The 18,758-nt window shown below is 35.8% G+C and overlaps 1 protein-coding gene across 1 annotated transcript; it reads right to left on the bottom strand.

The window, feature by feature from the left end:
• Nucleotides 1–1,748: 1,748 nt before the first annotated feature.
• Nucleotides 1,749–18,153, bottom strand: LOC143733135 (inactive all-trans-retinol 13,14-reductase). Its single transcript, XM_077224711.1, has 11 exons — nt 17,997–18,153; nt 14,814–14,996; nt 13,506–13,747; nt 11,307–11,502; nt 10,074–10,271; nt 9,874–9,993; nt 9,646–9,784; nt 8,007–8,116; nt 6,829–6,995; nt 5,218–5,377; nt 1,749–2,170 (listed from the first exon to the last, which is right to left on the bottom strand). Exons 1-11 carry the CDS (start codon nt 18,151–18,153, stop codon nt 2,001–2,003), a joined length of 1,842 nt encoding a protein of 613 aa, XP_077080826.1. The 3' UTR covers nt 1,749–2,000.
• Nucleotides 18,154–18,758: the final 605 nt, after the last annotated feature.

Here is an 18,758-nt window from a genome sequence, read left to right as displayed (position 1 = left end):
ATTTCCCCCATCTGGCTTCTAACTCCTGTGTGTTTTGGTTCTCTTAAATGTTTTTGGTTGCAGTTCAAACTAAACCCATTTCCCCTGCATCTTAAACAAGTTCATTTCTGTCTATTCTGGATTCTTGAAAATGTGTAATCCAAGCCCTGAAACGTTTTCATAATTCTTAGTTGGAAGACGCTGGAAGTACTACATGTTATTAGTAGGCTTTAAATGATATTTGTATAAACGACAAATGCAGTTGGCACTGCACCTTAATGAAAGCTTTGTTTTTATTTCTCATATTTTATGAACCTGACTTGCCTAAAACTCACTTTGTAGATTTATTTAATGGGAACATCAACCCATGCGTACAGGAGCAGAGCCGTATTTCGACTCGGACTCTGAATCACAGTGAGGCCATTCATTTCCTCCTCCCCGTCCCAAACACACACGTCTGTCAGGGCAGTGTTATGCCAACCAATCTGTAAGGGAATCCCAGGGGAAATGTCCACTTAAATCAGGAAGTCTGAGGTTTCCCACAATTCCTTTGATTCCTGCTATTGCACCAATCTCCAGTGGGATCAAGCCTGGGTTAGAAGAGCATAAAGGTGGGAGGTCTGCTTGAAAAGCAGGTGATGTGTCGATGTTGTTACCGGTAATTAGTTATACAGCATCCTAATGCTTTTACAAAGCTTCTTTGACATATTAAGCTTGATTTTTTTATTGCGTTGAGCTTTAACCTGGGTTGAAGTAGAATGCTGCGGGAATTACTTTTTTTTGTATGCTAAAACTCGAAAATGAGTTTGTATTTTAGCACGTCCCAGTCAATGGGTTTTTTGAACGGGGTTTTTGTTAAATGCCTGAAATAAAACACAAAAAACACATTTTCTCCTTTTATTTTACAACATTAAAATACATCAGTACCTCGTAATGTTTTTAAAGCTTTTGTCCTGAAAAGGAGGTTGCTAACAAGTGTTTAAATGGGACTATAAACAGAGGTTGTCGGACATTAAACATCATCACAGTGAACAAGTAAACTCATCTACTTCACAGCCTCATTGGATTTAATCATGCTCTATTGCTATTATAACTCACACTTTCATGGAAATGTTTTAAATAAAGACTGAAAGAGTTGTTGAAAGCTGGTGACATTGAAGTATAGATCATTTATAGCCTTTACATCTGACTGACTGATGACATCTGACAATACGACTGTATTTAGGCCTAAAAATCATAAACTTTTGTTGGATACAGCTTTTTTGTCTGGCAATAATTCACCTATTGGCTTTTTGTTGAGGAAACCAGCATGATGCACACTTTTACAAAAATACGCTCTATATTGTAGCATTTTAGGTGAAATATTTAAAAATTTACATTAAAAAAATTACATATTTTCTCTGAATTTATTGCCATTTATAGATTATGTCAAAAGGCAATATCATAGGTTTATACATAATATTAAAATCTTTAACTGATAATAGGTTAAAGTATACTGACTAACCCCAAAGTAACAATTAAGGGCTGCTCTTCCATTTTTATAAATATTTCTTCTCTTTCTGTAGAATATGTATTTGTTTTTATTTCAGTACTTATGGTGCGGAAGCTCGTATTTACGAGTTGGGAAGTCGTGTTTACAACGTCAGGTGTGTTCAAGTCACTTTGGTTTGAGCAAGATGGCCGTGAACCTTCTCTTAATTAATGACAGGAATGATCTTCAGCCGAATTAATTAACTGTTTTTTCTTCATTCATTTATGAAGCAACTCTAAACTTTATCGTTACATGTCATAGTTATATTACAATAACTGAGGAGTTTAACAAGCACACAGTTGATGAACAGTCTGATGAAGATGATACCAGGGTGAAGGGTCCTTGGTGAGGTCGTGACAGGTTCATATTCCTGTGATTGTGAACGAGTGCTGATTGTTATGCTGGCTCAATCCGTGACACATGACTTGAACGCACTATTAACATTACCTGTTCAGTTCTCCTGGGAAACTGCAGAGGCAGCACCGCTTCATCACTGCTTCTTCTGCTTAGCCAGTCTCGCTGTCTCCTTTGCTTTCTTCCACTTGAGCTGTTTCTTGACTAGCATGAGGTCAATGTACACACGGTAGTTCAGGACGGTGGCGGCACAGAGAAGACCACCATGCAATGCACCAGCGATGCCACAGCTAAACATGTCCTGGCCTGTAATGCACAGAAAACAAGTTCAAATGCTCTGATCTTTAAATGGAATGTAGTGGCAGAAATATTTGTTGCTAAATATTGCATATTAGTAACTATAGCTATGCACATTATATATATATATATATATATATATATATATATATATATATATTAGAGGTGGGCATAGATTAATTTTTTTAATCTAGATTAATCTCACTGTCATCTTGGAATTAATCTAGATTAATCTAGATTAACCTGTTAACCTTTGCCAGTGCGCCGACGCTCTGAAGCGTTTTTTGTAGCCTATAAATTAATGTATATGTCCAAAAAACGGATAATGTCATACTTTTTAGTAGTGCTATCGTGGCGTAATAATCTGTTTGGTTGTAAAATGTAATACCTGAATGAAATGAAATCGAATGTATTGTCCTGTGGAATCATTCATTCACAGACAGCTTACGAAGATGTTCAACTAATAAAGATCTTCATCGCTGGCAAAAATATAATGCGTTTGCAGATTTGCTTTCACTAGACTAAACTGTAGAACCACGGCCACTTCATCCAACGCTCTTGATCTTCCTGTTACGAATCCGAGTCGAGTGTGATTGAACGCACTTCAGACGATTCAGTGCGTGAGGAAATGAACAGATCATTCAGACTGATTCGCGAACCGATTTAGACAGATCGGCCAACTTGTTTGATGAAGTCTTTGAACAGAATCGACTCAAAAGAGTGATTCATTTGTAAATTGAGTATCGCTCATGCCCATAAAAAGATACAGCATGCTTGGAATAAACTCATTTAACAACATGTAATTGCATTAAAATAAAGTTATAAGAGGAACGTCGCCCAACGTAACATGTAAAAGTATACGCCTTGTGTCCCTGACAGGAAAATACCCTGCTGCGCGATCTGTGACAGTAGGCGCAGTGTCAATTATGTCAAATATACTAGGCTACACATGGAATTGCGCGAAAATATAACGATATTCGAAAAAGCTATTTTATGATCCCAACCCAACTTTGAGAATAGATTATATATATATATCATGAGTCACTAGTCAGTTCACTAGTGTAATAGCGTTACAAGCTTCTGTTGTTATACGACACACCCATCACACACATGACCAGCATCGGCCAATAGTGAGCCTACGTGTGACGTAGCTCTATGCCAGTGTTTCCCAAACTTTTTTCAGTCGAGGCACCCTTTGAAAATGTAAAAAAATTTGTGGCACCCTACACTATGTTGTCACGATACTACTTTGATACTATACCTTGAAATGTATTGATTTTCAATACCACAGGGAATAGCTGCCGTATATAGGCCTACTGTCATATAGATATTTTTTAATATTATCAATTTTTTTGTCCATCCATTTAAAGTCTAGGAAATCATTAATTTCTTCTCCAGAGATCACTTTACATGATGACATATTTAATTAAGGCTTTTATTCATAATTCAGCAAAACATTGCTCAATTACCATTGCAAATCTCACCAAAATGTTTGCTCACTCAGTGTAGGCCTATATTTGTGTTTTTATATTGGGCTAATTTTGTTATAATTGCACAAGATAGCTTGTTTTTAATATATTTTATAATGTAATAATTTCACAGTTAATCTCCAAATTAATGTATAAACAACATAAAGACAGTATATTTTAAATAATTGTTTAATGGCATCTTTTTTATGAATGAAGCCCAGTATCACTGATACCAGTACTGCTACTGATGTCAGGAAATACACAGAAATTGAATGAAGTTATCAAACACTTTACAGTCTTCACTGCATAAATAATAAATTAAATATAGATGAATCCCTTATTAAAGCTACAAGCGTTCTTTAGTCAAGAGCAGTGAGTAATTTTCTCTGTTACCTGTTCTTTGATTCTGTTGTCACTGCTGCACTTGTTTATCTCACACGCGTCCCATCTTCTCACAACTCTAATTTAAGACTTTAACTAATTTAAGACTGCTCTCATGAGGATACTCAACAAAACGGACATTTTGGCATAACTGTGTGTTATTATTCGTTCAAGCACGAAAGAGAAGTCGATTCTGGCACGCGATGCGCGTCGTCCTGTGTCAGCAGGACATTCACAGACAGCGCGTTCTCTTTTGTCTTTTCGCGGTTGCATGGTTTAAAAGCATTTGCATGAATAAGAACGTGATTATATAATGTAACGCTAGCCAAAGGATGACAGAAAAAAACGGATGCTGCGTTAATTGTGTTTAAATATTTTTTAACACGTTAAACTGAAAAACATTAATCGCACGCGTTACCGTTGACAGCAGCACGGACATAACCGATGTGTTTGTGAATATGCGGCAAGACGGACGTTGTGACAATGTTTCGTGTGTATTTGACCGTAAGCGCAACAAGCCATGAAAAAGAGGCAGCTTTATGTGTGGACGCTGGGAATGAAGCACGAGAATGAAATCATGCGGAAATCGCAATTCAACGAACGCAGAAAACGTATGATTTGCATTTTTTATTATGAATTTGTGTGCATTATTTGTTGTTATTAGACGCTTCCGACGATGCGAGATTATTATTTTTTAACACATTTTAGCAATTTTAAAATGTTTAATGGAGTTTTTACACGGCACCCCTGCTCTCGCCAGAAGGCACCCCAGGGTGCCGCGGCACCCCGTTTGGGAAACACTGCTCTATGCGATCACACTACGCTAACTGACTAGAGGCCCACAGAGAAGGAAATGAATAGTTGAAATAAAGTCGTTATTTTTGGTTTGTTTTGCGCACAAAAAATTTTCTCGTCGCTTGATAAACTTAAGATTGAGCCACTGTAGTCACTTGGACTATTTTAACGATGTCTTTAATAACTTTTCGGGGAACAAGTTTCAATCCCTTAGAAGCCTATGGAGGAGTGATCCAGCTCTCAGATTTAATCAAAAATATCTTAATTCGTGTTCCGAAGATGAACGAAGGTCTTACGAGGTGGAACAACATGAGGGAGAATAATTACTGACAAAATTTTCATTTTTGGGTGAACTATCCCTTTAAGCAGTCCACAGTTTGTAAACAGTAAAGAGCCAGAGGAGCACTTTACCTGACAAATACAGGTTTTTGACGGGAGTATCACATCGATTTCGAGCCATGGCCTCAGAGTAGTAGCGGTCCAGGTTGTGATCAGCAGAGTAAATGGCCCCTTGGTTACAGCTGAGGTAGTGTGTGTTTGTGAGAGGAGTTGCTGCCTCCTGATACACCAGCTGAGTCACACACACACACACACACACACACACACACACACACACACACACACACACACACACACACACACACACACACACACACACACACACACACACACAAACACACACACACACACACACACACACACACACACACACACACACAGAGAGAGAGAGAGAGAGACAGTGTGATCATTCTGAACACTCAATCCCGCTCACTTTCTGACTGCCCAGTCCAGGCTGCAGAATTTCTGCCCATAAAAATGCAATAAGTACTGATTATTTTGCAGACACAGAAAACAAAGCTAAATATACAGTTCAGCTCAAGTCATCATGAAATCAAAATGAACAGGTTTGGCTGCTGAAAATTCATCTTTGCGATCACAGGAGTAAATTACATTTTAAATATGTTAAAATAGGCAAAGTTTATTTACAATATTGCCATTTTTACTGTATTTTCGATTAAATAAATTGCAGAAGCAAAGATACTTCTTTCAAAAACATTAAAAATATTTAATGGAAATTATAAAATGTAAAAAAAATGATCTTAAATGGAATATTTGAGCCCGTTCTCATCCTTTGGCGGCATATGTGACGCCATATGACAAAACGGTGAAATACTACGCACATGGCACCCTTAAGCGTGAATATAACACGCGAACCCAAGGCGTCATAAAGTTGACTGGCATCCTTTAGCGTGAATATGAGACGCAGACCCTACCCCACACCTAAACCTACCCATCACAGTGCGTGTTATATTGACGATAAAGGGTGCCATGTGCGTAGTATTTCGCCGTTTTGTCATATGGCGTCACATATGACGCCAAAGGATGAGAATACGTTAAATATTTAAGTGGTTATTATAAATTATTTATCTGTGCACATCATTCTTTTTTTAAATTCATGTGCCCTTATAATCTTTAATAGATTCAATAATCCAATCATTTTCCGACCGAACAAATCAAGTCCAGGCCTACATCACACTATGAACTTTAATACTAAGTGAATCAAACTAAATCCTAAGTACACTCCAAGAAAAAAAGGTTTAATGTTCTATTTTGACATTTTTAATGACCTTTAATCGTTTAAAGATTCTTTAGAACTGAAAAAGAACTTTGCTATGAGAACTTTCTCCAGGTAATAATGAAAAACATTCCCACTCTTTAGCAAGTCAATGAACGGGCTATGGGTGGTCATGAGACTAATGAAATATTTTACAGAGATGGTGTTGATAAAAACCAGCTACGATTCAATGCTCAACCTAGTAATCGTATCACAGGTAATTCAGTTATCAGTGTCTCAATTGTTAATGGATCCTTGTTGAGACTCTTCAGTCAACCTATGAAAACTTGGCTAACATGACTCTGCACATTATACAGGATAGGACAAAAGTATTTTAACACTGAAAAGATTACACACTTCTCCTTTTTCACTCATTTTCCATGTTAAAATAACAGATTTCCAAGTACCTTTTCTCTGAGTTTCGGGAAGTGTTTGCAGGCCCAGTCAAAGAGATGGTTAGCAAATCTCATCTTATAGTTGAAATAATCGTCGCCTCTTTTCCTCACTCGAGTGTCTTTCCACTCTTCAAACCATTCATAGTTGACCATGGTCAGGATGGTCATACTGGACTTGCCTGGAAAATGTGTATGTTGTTAGAATATGGTATGACATTATTAACAAGCACAACAAAATCATGATTTAAATTAGCATGATTATGCAGGTACAAACGACAAACACAAACTTTATAAATGTAAAAGTGTCTTGAAAAGATACTTTAAAGTACCTTTCTTATTCTCACCCAACATTAGCTGTGTGAATAATGAAGTGCTTTTTATTTATTTTAATATCAGTCTCATACAGGCAATTAAAATCATACCTACACTATACTGTTCAAAAGTTTGAGGTCAGAGAAGAAAGTTTAAAGAAGAAATTAATTGTCTGAGGATGCAGTAAATTGATCAAAATTGACAAAATTTCAATGCTGTTGTTTTGAACTTTCTATTCATCAAAGAATCCTGGAAAAAAGTTTCATGGTTTCCAAAAAATATTAACCAGTATTACACTGCAAAAAAGTATTTTCTAAACAAATATTGTTTTCTTGTTTTTCAGTAAAATGTCTAAACATCTCTAAATCATGAGAAAAAGGAAAATTAGGTATTTATAATATATTAAAATTAAGTGACACATTTTTCTTGTTTTAAGTAAAAAACGTAATACGTTTAATTAAGTATAGAAATAAATAAATTTATTCAGTAATGATGCATTAAATTAATCAGTAAATACTTTTACAAACAATTTCTATTGTAAATAAATGCTGTTCTTTTGAACTTTCTATTCATCAAAGAATCATGAACAACATTGATCACAGTTTCCACAGAAAATATGAAGCAGCACAAATGTTTACAACATTGATAATAATTAGAAATGTATCTTGAGCAGCAAATCACCATATTATACTGATTTCTGCAGGATCATGTGACACTGAAGACTGGAGTAATGATGCTGAAAATTCAGCTTTGATCGCAGGAATAAATTACATTTTTATATTCACATAGAAAACAGTTACTTTAAATTGCAATAATATTTACTAATTATTAAAAAAAATCATTGGCCTTGACAAGTTGATGGCCAGTTAAGATGTTACCTGGGTGACGGATCTTTGATGTGGGGTCTTTGGCTGAGGGGAAAGTGAGGAGCATCATGGGAATGTTCTCTGGCGCCTCGTCTTTACTCATACCGAAGAACTCATCCATCCTACAGGTGAAAGTGGACTTTCATTTTACTGCAGTCTCACATGATATACTTTATGTGCTAATAGACACATGGCTCTATCAGAAAACGACATGAGAGTACAGGAAAGTTTGGAAAGGCCTGGAATTATGTTTTCCCACAGGCAGGAAGATAAGAATTGTTTGTTGGACTGAGAGCAGGGAAGCTGTCGAGACAGAAGAAGGCAGCAGGCCTGGAAAGATGGGACGTGTCCGAGAATGGTTTAGTCAACAGCACTACCTAGTGGAAGTGATTCATGTAGTTTTGCCAATCTATGCTTCATTTGCTTTTGAAAATGCGCACTATATTGTATTTAATGTGCACGTGTAGTGTACTTCAAATCTAAAAAGTATATTTTTAAAAAACTGTACTTGTAGATAATATAATATTAATGAAAAAAGGCAAGCATACTTAAAGAGAGCACACTTTCCTAAAACACTTTTAAAAAGTGCACTTTGTAATAATTTCAAATTATTGACATCAATTATTGTAAATATATTTTAAATACACTATTTGAGTACCATGTATATTTTATTTAAATACATGACATAGAAGTTTAATATAAATTACATAAAATTGATATGATCCTGGACCACAAAACCAGTTACAAGGGTCAATTTTTTTAAATTGAGATATATGCATCATCTGAAACCTGAATAAATAAGCTTTCCATTAATGTGTGGTTTGTTAGGATAGGACAATATTTGGCAGATACAACTATTTTTAAAAATCTGGAATCTGAGGGTGCAAAAAAAAAAAATCAAAACATTGAGAAAACCGCCTTTAAAGGTTTTACGATTTTGCTGAATCCACTCACAAACTTATTTTTTAATATATTTACAGTATGAAATGTAATATCTTTACTGAATATTAAAAAAAATATCTTCATGGAACGTGATCTTTACTTAATATGCTAATGATTTTTGGAATAAAAGAAAAATCGATAATTTTGACCCATACAATGAATGTATTGTTGGCTATTGCCACAAATATACAAATATAGACTTGTGACTGGTTTTGTGGTCCAGGGTCACATATTAGTTTAGCATATATGTGTGCACTGCAGTACACTAACCATATTTCAAAGACAATTATGAAATTAAATAAAAATATGTACTAAAATGCGTCAGAAAAGCACTCTTAAGTTCAACTAACTACATTTAATATAATTTTAAACTATAATACATTTTCAAGTGTCTGAAAAGATTACATTCAGTTCACATTTTAGTATATTCTTTTAAAGCATATAATTTCCATAATATATACTCTTTTTTTTAAGTGTACTTCAAGGGTTTACTTGAATCATTTGAATCATTGACCCATGATTTTGGTTTAGAGCAAAAAAATGTGTTATTGTTTTAGTTAGGAATAGTTATTACCAAATGCATAGAATTAAATTATTTTTATATTATGATAAACAGGTTGTATTTCTTGCCTTTGGACTTAATTTATATATAATATACAGTATTATAATGCTAAAGTAGCTGTAGAGTATCTTTTTTTAATATACTGACATGCCATCCATGTCATTGGATTTGAAGAGCCAGATGGTGGTGGACACGATGTCTAACTCTTCCTCGGTCGCATCAAACCCTGAGAACAGGAGGAACGAGGCTTTACCGGGCCTCAACATATCCAGACGACTCTGAATCTCTGAAATACAAGAAAACAGCGCATCTAGTCAATCAAGAGCGGTTTTACACTCGATGATGTTGCATTAAAGCACACAGAATAATATTCACCTGGTTTGACTTGTATTTCCGGAGGTAAGAGCTTCTGGAAGGTGTTGAAAATCCCACAGTTGGAAATGATAACAGGAGCCCGCACTTCCACATGCTCATCACCTTTCTTCACCGTCACTCCTGTCAATCAAACCGCATTAAATACATACTTTACATAAATGCTTAATTAGAAAAAACTGAATGTATTTATATGTACTCACCATATGCAGCTCCCTTCTTATCCACCAGGATTCGGCTGACGGGGGCGCGGACCAGCACACGGCCCTCATATTTCTCTATGACTTTAGTGATGTGGAATGGGATCTCACTGGCGCCCCCTTTAGGGTAGTACGCGCCACGCTTGAAGTGGTGCAGCATCAGAGCATTGATCAAACAGCTGGAGTCTTTAGGAGGCACACCTGGAGCAGAGATCCAAGAAACACTTCTCTAGGGCTGTGTGCCAAATCACCCCCATTACACTCATTCACTATTCCCTTCATTAGTCCACTAATATAGTCCACTTGAAGAGTGAATGAAAACGAGAGAGTGAATTCTGACACTGAGTGTACCGGAAGGGCTGCCGCTTTTGTGTTTGCTGTTAATAATCATTTGAAACGTAGCAAACTGGCAGCTCCAGTAGTAATGAAAAGATTTATCTCGAATTCTTAATATAAACCTTAATAAAACAATATAAAAATCAACTAAAAAATTATTTTGTGAAATTACGCTGTTGCCACATTGGACCAGTGGTTTGTACGATGGACGGATGGCAACTTCTAGTCAAACGTGGGAATTCATTCGACGAGACTCTCACAGACAGTGCATTATGGGTATTCTCTAGTGTGCATATAGAAATTTATATTACAATTGTGATGTTTGTGGGTCAATTTAACCACATGTTTCATGGTTAAAGGCATATGCAAAGACATTTGCCAGACACTTTTATCTGAAAATATTATACACTGTGATATATTTTATCAGTTGCATACAAAAAAAAAAAATCTGGGAATCAAACTCATTATCTTGGCATTGTGAGCGCCATGCATTACTGTTTGAGCTTCAGGAAAGCACAAGAAAAAAGTGCCTTTCCATTTCATTTTAAATTATTTTTAAATGCATTCTAATGCTGTTTATAATATTCATAATTTGTGAATAAATATTTTAAAATTTGTTTTTATATATAGTCTTAAAAATTATCTTCTCATTCTGTTTTTGCAGAGTGAAAAGATGTTGAAGACTTTCTGTTTTTACCTGATTTCTTGTTCGTTTTTCATAGTGTGATTCTTTGTGAATTGTATTGAATCCACATCATGTACATACATATACACTGAATACATCATACCCAGACTTTAAACCTAATACAAGGGCTAAAACACTATTACTGCTGGCAAAACAGTTATTTGCATATTGTTGTGTTTAGTGCACAACAATAATTAATGTGCAGAAATCCTCACCATAGAAGAAGTATGAGAAGACCAAGTGCAAGTCCTTGTTGCTTGTCAGTCTGTTGTTGACCTCTGTGGCATTGGATTCTGATAGACGAAAGATGGATGAGCAGAAGTCTGCGATGCCACTTTTGATCAGAAAGAGAGCCAGCCACTGTGGAATCAGCTTTATGATGCCTAAAAGAGCAACCTGCCTCGCTGTGATCTGTGGACAATACAGAGGAGAAGACAGGAAGAATCAGCTTAAAGGTCAAATACAGGGTACTATTTCTTTTATTTTACTTTTTTATTTTCTTTTATGACAGGGAAAATGTGGAAGAATGATCACTCAAGACAAGTTCAGATAAGAAAAAAAAAAAAAAAAAAGATCAACTTAGTATTTAAATGCATGGCGCATAATACACCTTATTATCAGGAATTTTAATTAAGTGACATAACTATTGTCCAACTGGCATGTAAGCACATAATAGGATTTGTAATTCATCCGGTCATTTGAAAAACTGGCAGAGGCCCAGGCTTGGCTTGAGGCAAGCTCACAGTACACAACTTTTGGCCGGATTTTGCTGTCACCGACAGATTTCCCAGGTCTGCTACAAAACCCCTGGATCGCGGTCAAAGCGCTGATCTGAGACATGTAGGAGCGTTTGAATTTTAGCTATTCTGATTCCGCTTATCAATTCCTAATTTCGATTCCAGTAAGGTAAAAAGAAAAAAATTATAATTCAAATTTATTTGAAATCTTATTGCAAAACATTTCAATGTAGCTGAACGCCATGAACAAAAACCCAACAGGCTAAAGAACACTTACACAAGGAACTTTTGCCTATGGTTTTAGAAATATCTCAGCAAAAACAACTAGCCTAACTAATATGAATTTCAAGCATTATTAAAGATGACTAAATCCTCAGTAATTGCACAAATAAATGCAACTGAACAAAGATATGATTGCCGTAAACAGTGTTTTAAGATTTTCAGGTATTGTAATTGTAAACTGTAATCAAATGTAAATTAACACTGCACTTTATAAACAAATTATATAATAAATTAATAATAATAAATAATGATAATAAAATGTATAATAAAATTTGCATTACAAATACTGTATAGTTACAAAAATATTCAGGCAAGAACAGCGAGTGAATTTTCTTTTGTTGTTTGATCAACGACATTAGAGATGGTAGCAGGAACATTATGCTGCCGTCACTTTAAGAGCTGCACAGATACAATGTACTGTTACACATGCGTTTTCTTTCTCAACTGTTTACATTCACTTAAGATATAACAGGCTGTTTACGAGAATATTTTGACATATTTTTGTGTGTATTTGTCCGTTCAAGAGCAAAAAGAAACAGAAAATGACTCAGTTCAGTATCGCACACTATTCATTATGAGAGGCGGCTTTCTGTGTGTGTGCTTTGGATGTGTGTGAAACACAGAAAACAATGCGTGGGTCTTCTTGTGCTTGAATGGTTTAAAGTCCTATTGATGCACACACATGAATCAATAAGAGGAATCGAAATTAAAATTTTATAACAAGTATCCCATTCCAGAATTGGAATCGATATTCAATTCCCAACCCTATAAACATATGGAAGCCCTTTTTGCCATGGAATAAAATTACGACTTTTTATCTCACTTTTTTTTTTTCCTGAATTGCCAGTGCCAGTCTCACGCAGTCACAGACGCTGCAATATTTTCAAACCTGTTTGACATTATTGCCATGTGATCTTGTAGTGTGTGCGATGCAACGTCAAGGTGAACTCAATCACAGTGCAGATGGTATAAACGAAAACAAATTTGTAATCAAAAGGCACGTTAACGCCATGTTGTAACTACCAGAATTACGAGATTACAACTTGTAAAAAAGTTCACATCCTCGTAGAACACGGAATAACAACTTGTAAAGTGGGAATTTTCTGAGAGCTCCGACTTGTACCACGTGACCGCTGCAGATAGTGTTGTGATTGAAACAAATAATTCAGAGTCCGGGAACAGCTCAGAGTGGAATGTCACATGTTGTCATCTCGTAATTATAGTAAATTACAACATGGCGTGACTGCAGCAAAAATCTCTGTCTAATCTAATCTCTCGCATGAACTCATGAGAAATAGTTTGTTTTTTTCCCCCCTGCTGCTGGTTGGGACTGCCTCTTAACCAAAGGTCTCGTGTGAGCTTGCCTTTAGAAACATGAGATGATGGACGCCCTACCTTCATGATCTTAAAGAACTCCTCAATAGCTTTGACATCGTCGGGAAACTGCTTCTTCAGGTTTTGCTCCATCTCAGTCTTTCCACTTAAGATGGTGTAGTCTCTCTGTTCCTCTCCGTCTTCAATCACAATACTGTCAAAATGCTGCTTTAGCTCCACAAACTCCATCTGACCCTCAGTGATTTGATCGAAAGCGACCTTAAGCAAACCGTTTTCATGCAGCTGACCGAAGTAGTGAAGTCCTTTTACAATAAAAAAAATAAAAAAATAAACATCTTATGATATTATTCACATACATTGCTTTTATATTTCTAACACAATCCTGGATGTAAAAATCCCCCCTGGAAGTAAAAATTTTCAACTTTAGTAACAAAAATATGTTTAAGACATACCCGTACCCATAATCCTCAAGATTGATCCAACAGTCTGAGAAGTCGCTGTTACTCTTAAATTTTCAATGAAATTAAAATGGAGTTCTGCAGTATTAATTACAAGTGATTTATCCGTGCACATCATTTTATTTTGTTTTAATTCATGTGCATCGTAAACTTTAGTCAAAATAACCTCTTCTCTGATGACGTTTTGACTGGCGGCACGAGGGCGTGGCAACCTGTCACTCACATGAGATCCACTAATAGCAAACCACAACCATCCAATCAACTCCCAATTAACAAAATTAAGCCCCGCCCTCAACTTTTCCTTGTTCCAGAAGCCGTTTCAATCGGATAGGACACAATATAGACTTTATGATGAACGAACGTTACATGAACTGATGGTGATATCTGTGAACTTTTAAGGTAATCAGCTAACCTAGCTAGTTATTTTTTACTGTAGGCATTTTATTCAATTTTACTATCCGAATGTTGGTGTTGAGAAAAATAAAGTAAAAACTTTTAGTTATCAATCTGCGCATGCGATGGACATCGCTTAATGCTCATCTTTGGTAGCTTCTGTTAAGGCATCTAGAGTAAAACAGTTAACAAAACCATAGAACAAAATGCATACAAAAGACATGAACCGGAAGCGATGCGACCTGTTTTACAGAATGCGGAAGTTTGTTGCACATAATCCCCAAAGGGAGAAAACTATCACAATGCCGACTTTAATTGCATTATATATTCACGTTTCGTGCTCACATCTTAAATTCCGGAAAATGTGATATATATTTAATAATTCAATATATTCATCAAAATAACATGATCACAATGTTGTGATTGAGGTCGAAGCTGGTTGTGTTGGTTCAGAACTTAAAATCTTTATTAAAGTCTCTTTTTTAAAACCACTATGGAAGTAAGGTATGGTCCATACCCACGTCAAACTCAAACCCCTTCTCAGTGAAAGTGTGACAGCATCCTCCCGCCACGTCGTGCTGCTCCAGAACCAGGACTTTCTTCCCTGATTTGGCCATTGTGGCTGCAGCCGTCATCCCTCCGATCCCACTGCCTATTATAATTGCATCGAGATCCTTTGGAATCTTCTCCTTGGTGAATCCTAAAAATACATACAGTAAGTAAATATACATGTACAGTATGTAGTCAACCAAAATCCCTCTTAAATGTGCAATGTGCAATATTTCTGAGGATCTATTGACATAAATGCAATATAAGATCCAAAACTATGTTTTCAGCGGTGTATAAAGACCTTGCATAATGAACCGTTATGTTTTTATTACCTTAGAATGAGACATTTATATCTCCATAACCGCGGGCGCCCCTTCTATGGAGTTCGACATATCGCGTCGTCATGTTTCTACCGTAGCCGACAGCGAACACACAGCGCTACAGAGCCCGTTTGTAACGGTCACTTTGTGTTTTATGGCAATCTGAGTTAAACTGAGAACTGCGCATGTGCGTAGAGTGTCAGTTAGATTTTGACAAGTGAGTGAGGAGAGGAGATAACCGCTCTGCCGACTCTCTTTGTATTCTTTCTTTTATTTCCTTTTTCTATTGTGACCAGAGTTGGATGTTTGTTTTTGTGTAGCCTACTTTTTCTCGCTCGATCCCCATGTATGCGGACGAGTATGACGTTTGAGTGGTTTTATTAAACGCGGGGAAAATACGACAACTCTCGTCTCTCGTGCATCTTTTCATCCGACATCTAATGTTTTTCTGCTCTGGGCAACATGAGCACTCTCAACTTTGCGTTACAGTTTCATCCCTACCTTGAAAAATAAGTTTTCAGTGGTGTATAAAGACCTTACTTAATGAACCGCTGTATTTGTATTACCTTAGAATGAGCAGTTTCTGTCTACACACACCGCGGGTTCCCTTACATTGAAATGCGCCGACATGTTTCTACAGTGGCCCTAAACGCATTTCGTTACTATGTTGCTCTTCGTGCAAGGAAGCAAGCTTAGTTCAGCGAATAAAACACTGACACAATGATGAACAAGTAACAATAATAATCGCAATAACATATAGTTTTACTGAATAACTAAGTAAACGTAATTTCTTAATTTATCCTTGTAAAAAAAACTCATTGCTGAACTGGCTACTCTCTGCTGTCCCAGACGACGACATCTTCTCCTGTCGGCCACCGTAACTTTTGTTGGTTGCAATTCACAACCTCACCACTAGCTGCCGCTAAAATCACACACTGCTGGTGGTGGTAAACACGACTCAAAATGACCACCAGGCGGCGCAAAGGGAAGTTTGGCGCCACTGATCAGGAGGGCATTTTCATTTGCAAATGAGGCTAAAATGATGAAATAAATGACTGATCATAATAACAATAAACAACAACAACAATAATATACCTTTATAACATTTAATTTTGACTAATTATTTATCAAATAAATGCTAAAGATTCCACTTTTCTGACTACTACTACTGCAAAATATTACAGTGACGGAAGTGCTTGAAGTGTGCTTACTTAGTGCACTGTACTAGCCAGTTTTTTTAAGTTATTAGCCCACACATTAAAGTGACAATGAGAATGTTATGATATCCTATAATACATTTATTTTCTCTGTCAATATGTGACAACATTATTTAATATATAGGCCTAAATATAAACTTGCATTTAATAGCTAATTCGCAGATGCATTTTAACTTTGTTATTCATTATCTGTTGATTTTTGACAAATCTGTTCCTGTACTACAGAGCCCAGCACATGACATAAATTTAAGCTACTGTACTCACTTTTTATAAAAAATAAAATAAAAACAACCTTCAAAGCAACAGTGTTCATATCTTATGTAACACTTTACTGCACCAAGAACAAGAAACACAGTGACTGATACTGGAAATTAATATTCCAATCCTGATCTGGTTTAACTCACAGCATTCAATGCTGACAGTGGGTGAAAAGGCCTGATAAGGGGTCAACATGACTATTATAAACATGAGTATTATCGTAAGCCCTAAAACACTTTAAATAAGAGTTTGTCTGAGTACAAGTGTTATCACAACTGGATAATCGAATTAAGATAAGGATAAAGCCATTGACACGCATGTTAATTGTTTTATAATAGCATTATCAATGTTACATAATTAGATTATCTTAAACAGTCTTTACATTCTGTGTCAGTATATATTAGCTGATTATACTTTTTTTTAAGGTAAAACAGGATATCACATTTGTTATATGTATAAGAGACTTTTTATTTGTCAAAAGGAAAAATGTCTCACTTTTAAAGCACTATTAAAAAGGGTTATTAAAGTTTAATTTTAAGGTCCAATTAAAGTAATTGTTTTTCGTCAAAAAAGTGCACTTATTTTGATGTGCTAAGACAGCTGAAGCACACTTGTAGAGTGTTAATTGATATAAATGTGCTAAACTGGATCTTCATAATTGCAAATGTGTTATTGCAAATATATGTAAATAAATGACATGCCGTGTTCAAAAACGTTACATTCAACTCACATTTAAGTATATTCTTTTAATGTATTTCCATAAGTACTCTTACAGTTTTTGTTCTACGGAAGAAAGTTATACAGATTTGGATTTATATGTTATACAATTTTGTGTTCACCATGAAATCTCCATGAAAAAGTGACGATTCTTGTTTATTATAAATGACTGCACATTAGTATTTAAAAAAAAATAATCACATGCCCTCATAATCTTTTATCAAAAACATTAACTTCCCCTTCATCTGGCAACTTTCTAATTTATGAGGATGTGCTTTAAAAACAATCTATATAAGCCATTTTGCTTTTGGAAAAATATCAAACGATTCTAAAACAATAGGGAAGAATAGATGATTGCAATTTCCATTTCTTGGCATCTTGAACTATTAACACTTCACTTCAAATATTCCTAAGTTAACTAGGATGCTTATAATGTTTTAAACATGACAATGAAGAGATAGAAGCTTAAATTTATTCAGCAGAAAAGTGGTTATGTGTTACATTTGAAGATTAACTTAAATGAGCTTGTGAATCCTCTTTTAAAATGTTGCGGATTATCAGAACAGGCGTAAAACATTCTCAGGCCGTTTTCAGGGCAAAGAAGCATTCAGCGTGTCTGGTTGATGTCTGGTTATTCACCTTGTTTCAGCACTTTATCTCTCTTTCTCTGGTCCAGCTCCAAAGGTCCCGGAGGCATCACTGACTCCACTGAGAACGGACCGGGCTTGCCGAACAGGTACCAGTACGTTCCACCAGCCAAAATCAGGACGCACACCAAAACAATCAGCAGCCACATCCTGAAAAACTGAAAAAGTCCAAAATCTATGTATCTACTCAAACAGGAAGGCTAAAGGAGCTTTAAGATGGAGATGGAAAGAAAATGAGAATATAGTCTTCCTCAAGGACGTTTGCTAAAAGTGTTCTTTTATATGCAAGCAAGGAGCAAAGGTCTCAGCTATTTAGTTTGCACTGACGCAACATTTAAGTAGGCTATCATACGACCACGATAAGAGTGGTAATATTAAATAACAAGCTTCCACATACAGATCCAAAGCAATCCTCTTTACATTTATGTTAGTGACCATGAATGTTTACTTTGTTTCAGAACCAATTATCCCAATAAGTATTTGCTCCACTTAAGCACATGATTTTTCTATTACATAACACAGACACACACTTAAAAACAAAAGGAAATGTTAGATTTGACATTTATTTTAAGTTAAAAATCAATAGACGTTCTGCTGAAAATGAATTGCTGTTAGATTATGTCCCACAACTCTGATAGGAACTCATATAAATCACATTGGATGCGTCTCAATCAGCTCTCTAGTTCAGTAGTCAGGGCACTGGTCACATCGCTAGGCAGGTAATGAACATAATCTAGCTAACATTTATAAATTA

The sequence above is a fragment of the Siphateles boraxobius genome, unplaced genomic scaffold, assembly GCF_051911475.1.
Source record: "Siphateles boraxobius isolate OS27281-9 unplaced genomic scaffold, OSU_SipBor_1 90, whole genome shotgun sequence".
NCBI lineage: Eukaryota > Metazoa > Chordata > Actinopteri > Cypriniformes > Leuciscidae > Siphateles > Siphateles boraxobius.
This window is presented reverse-complemented; position numbering and strand designations above follow the sequence as displayed.

Excerpts from the sequence above, each read along its gene's own strand:
- LOC143733135 (XM_077224711.1), bottom strand. The coding sequence starts at position 18,153 with ATGTGGCTGCTGATTGTTTTGGTGTGCGTCCTGATTTTGGCTGGTGGA. Across the intron at positions 11,503-13,505 it reads AGTTCTTTAAGATCATGAAG|ATCACAGCGAGGCAGGTTGC; the intron begins GTAGGGCGTCCA and ends TATTGTCCACAG. Across the intron at positions 6,996-8,006 it reads ATCAAAGATCCGTCACCCAG|GCAAGTCCAGTATGACCATC; the intron begins GTAACATCTTAA and ends CACATTTTCCAG.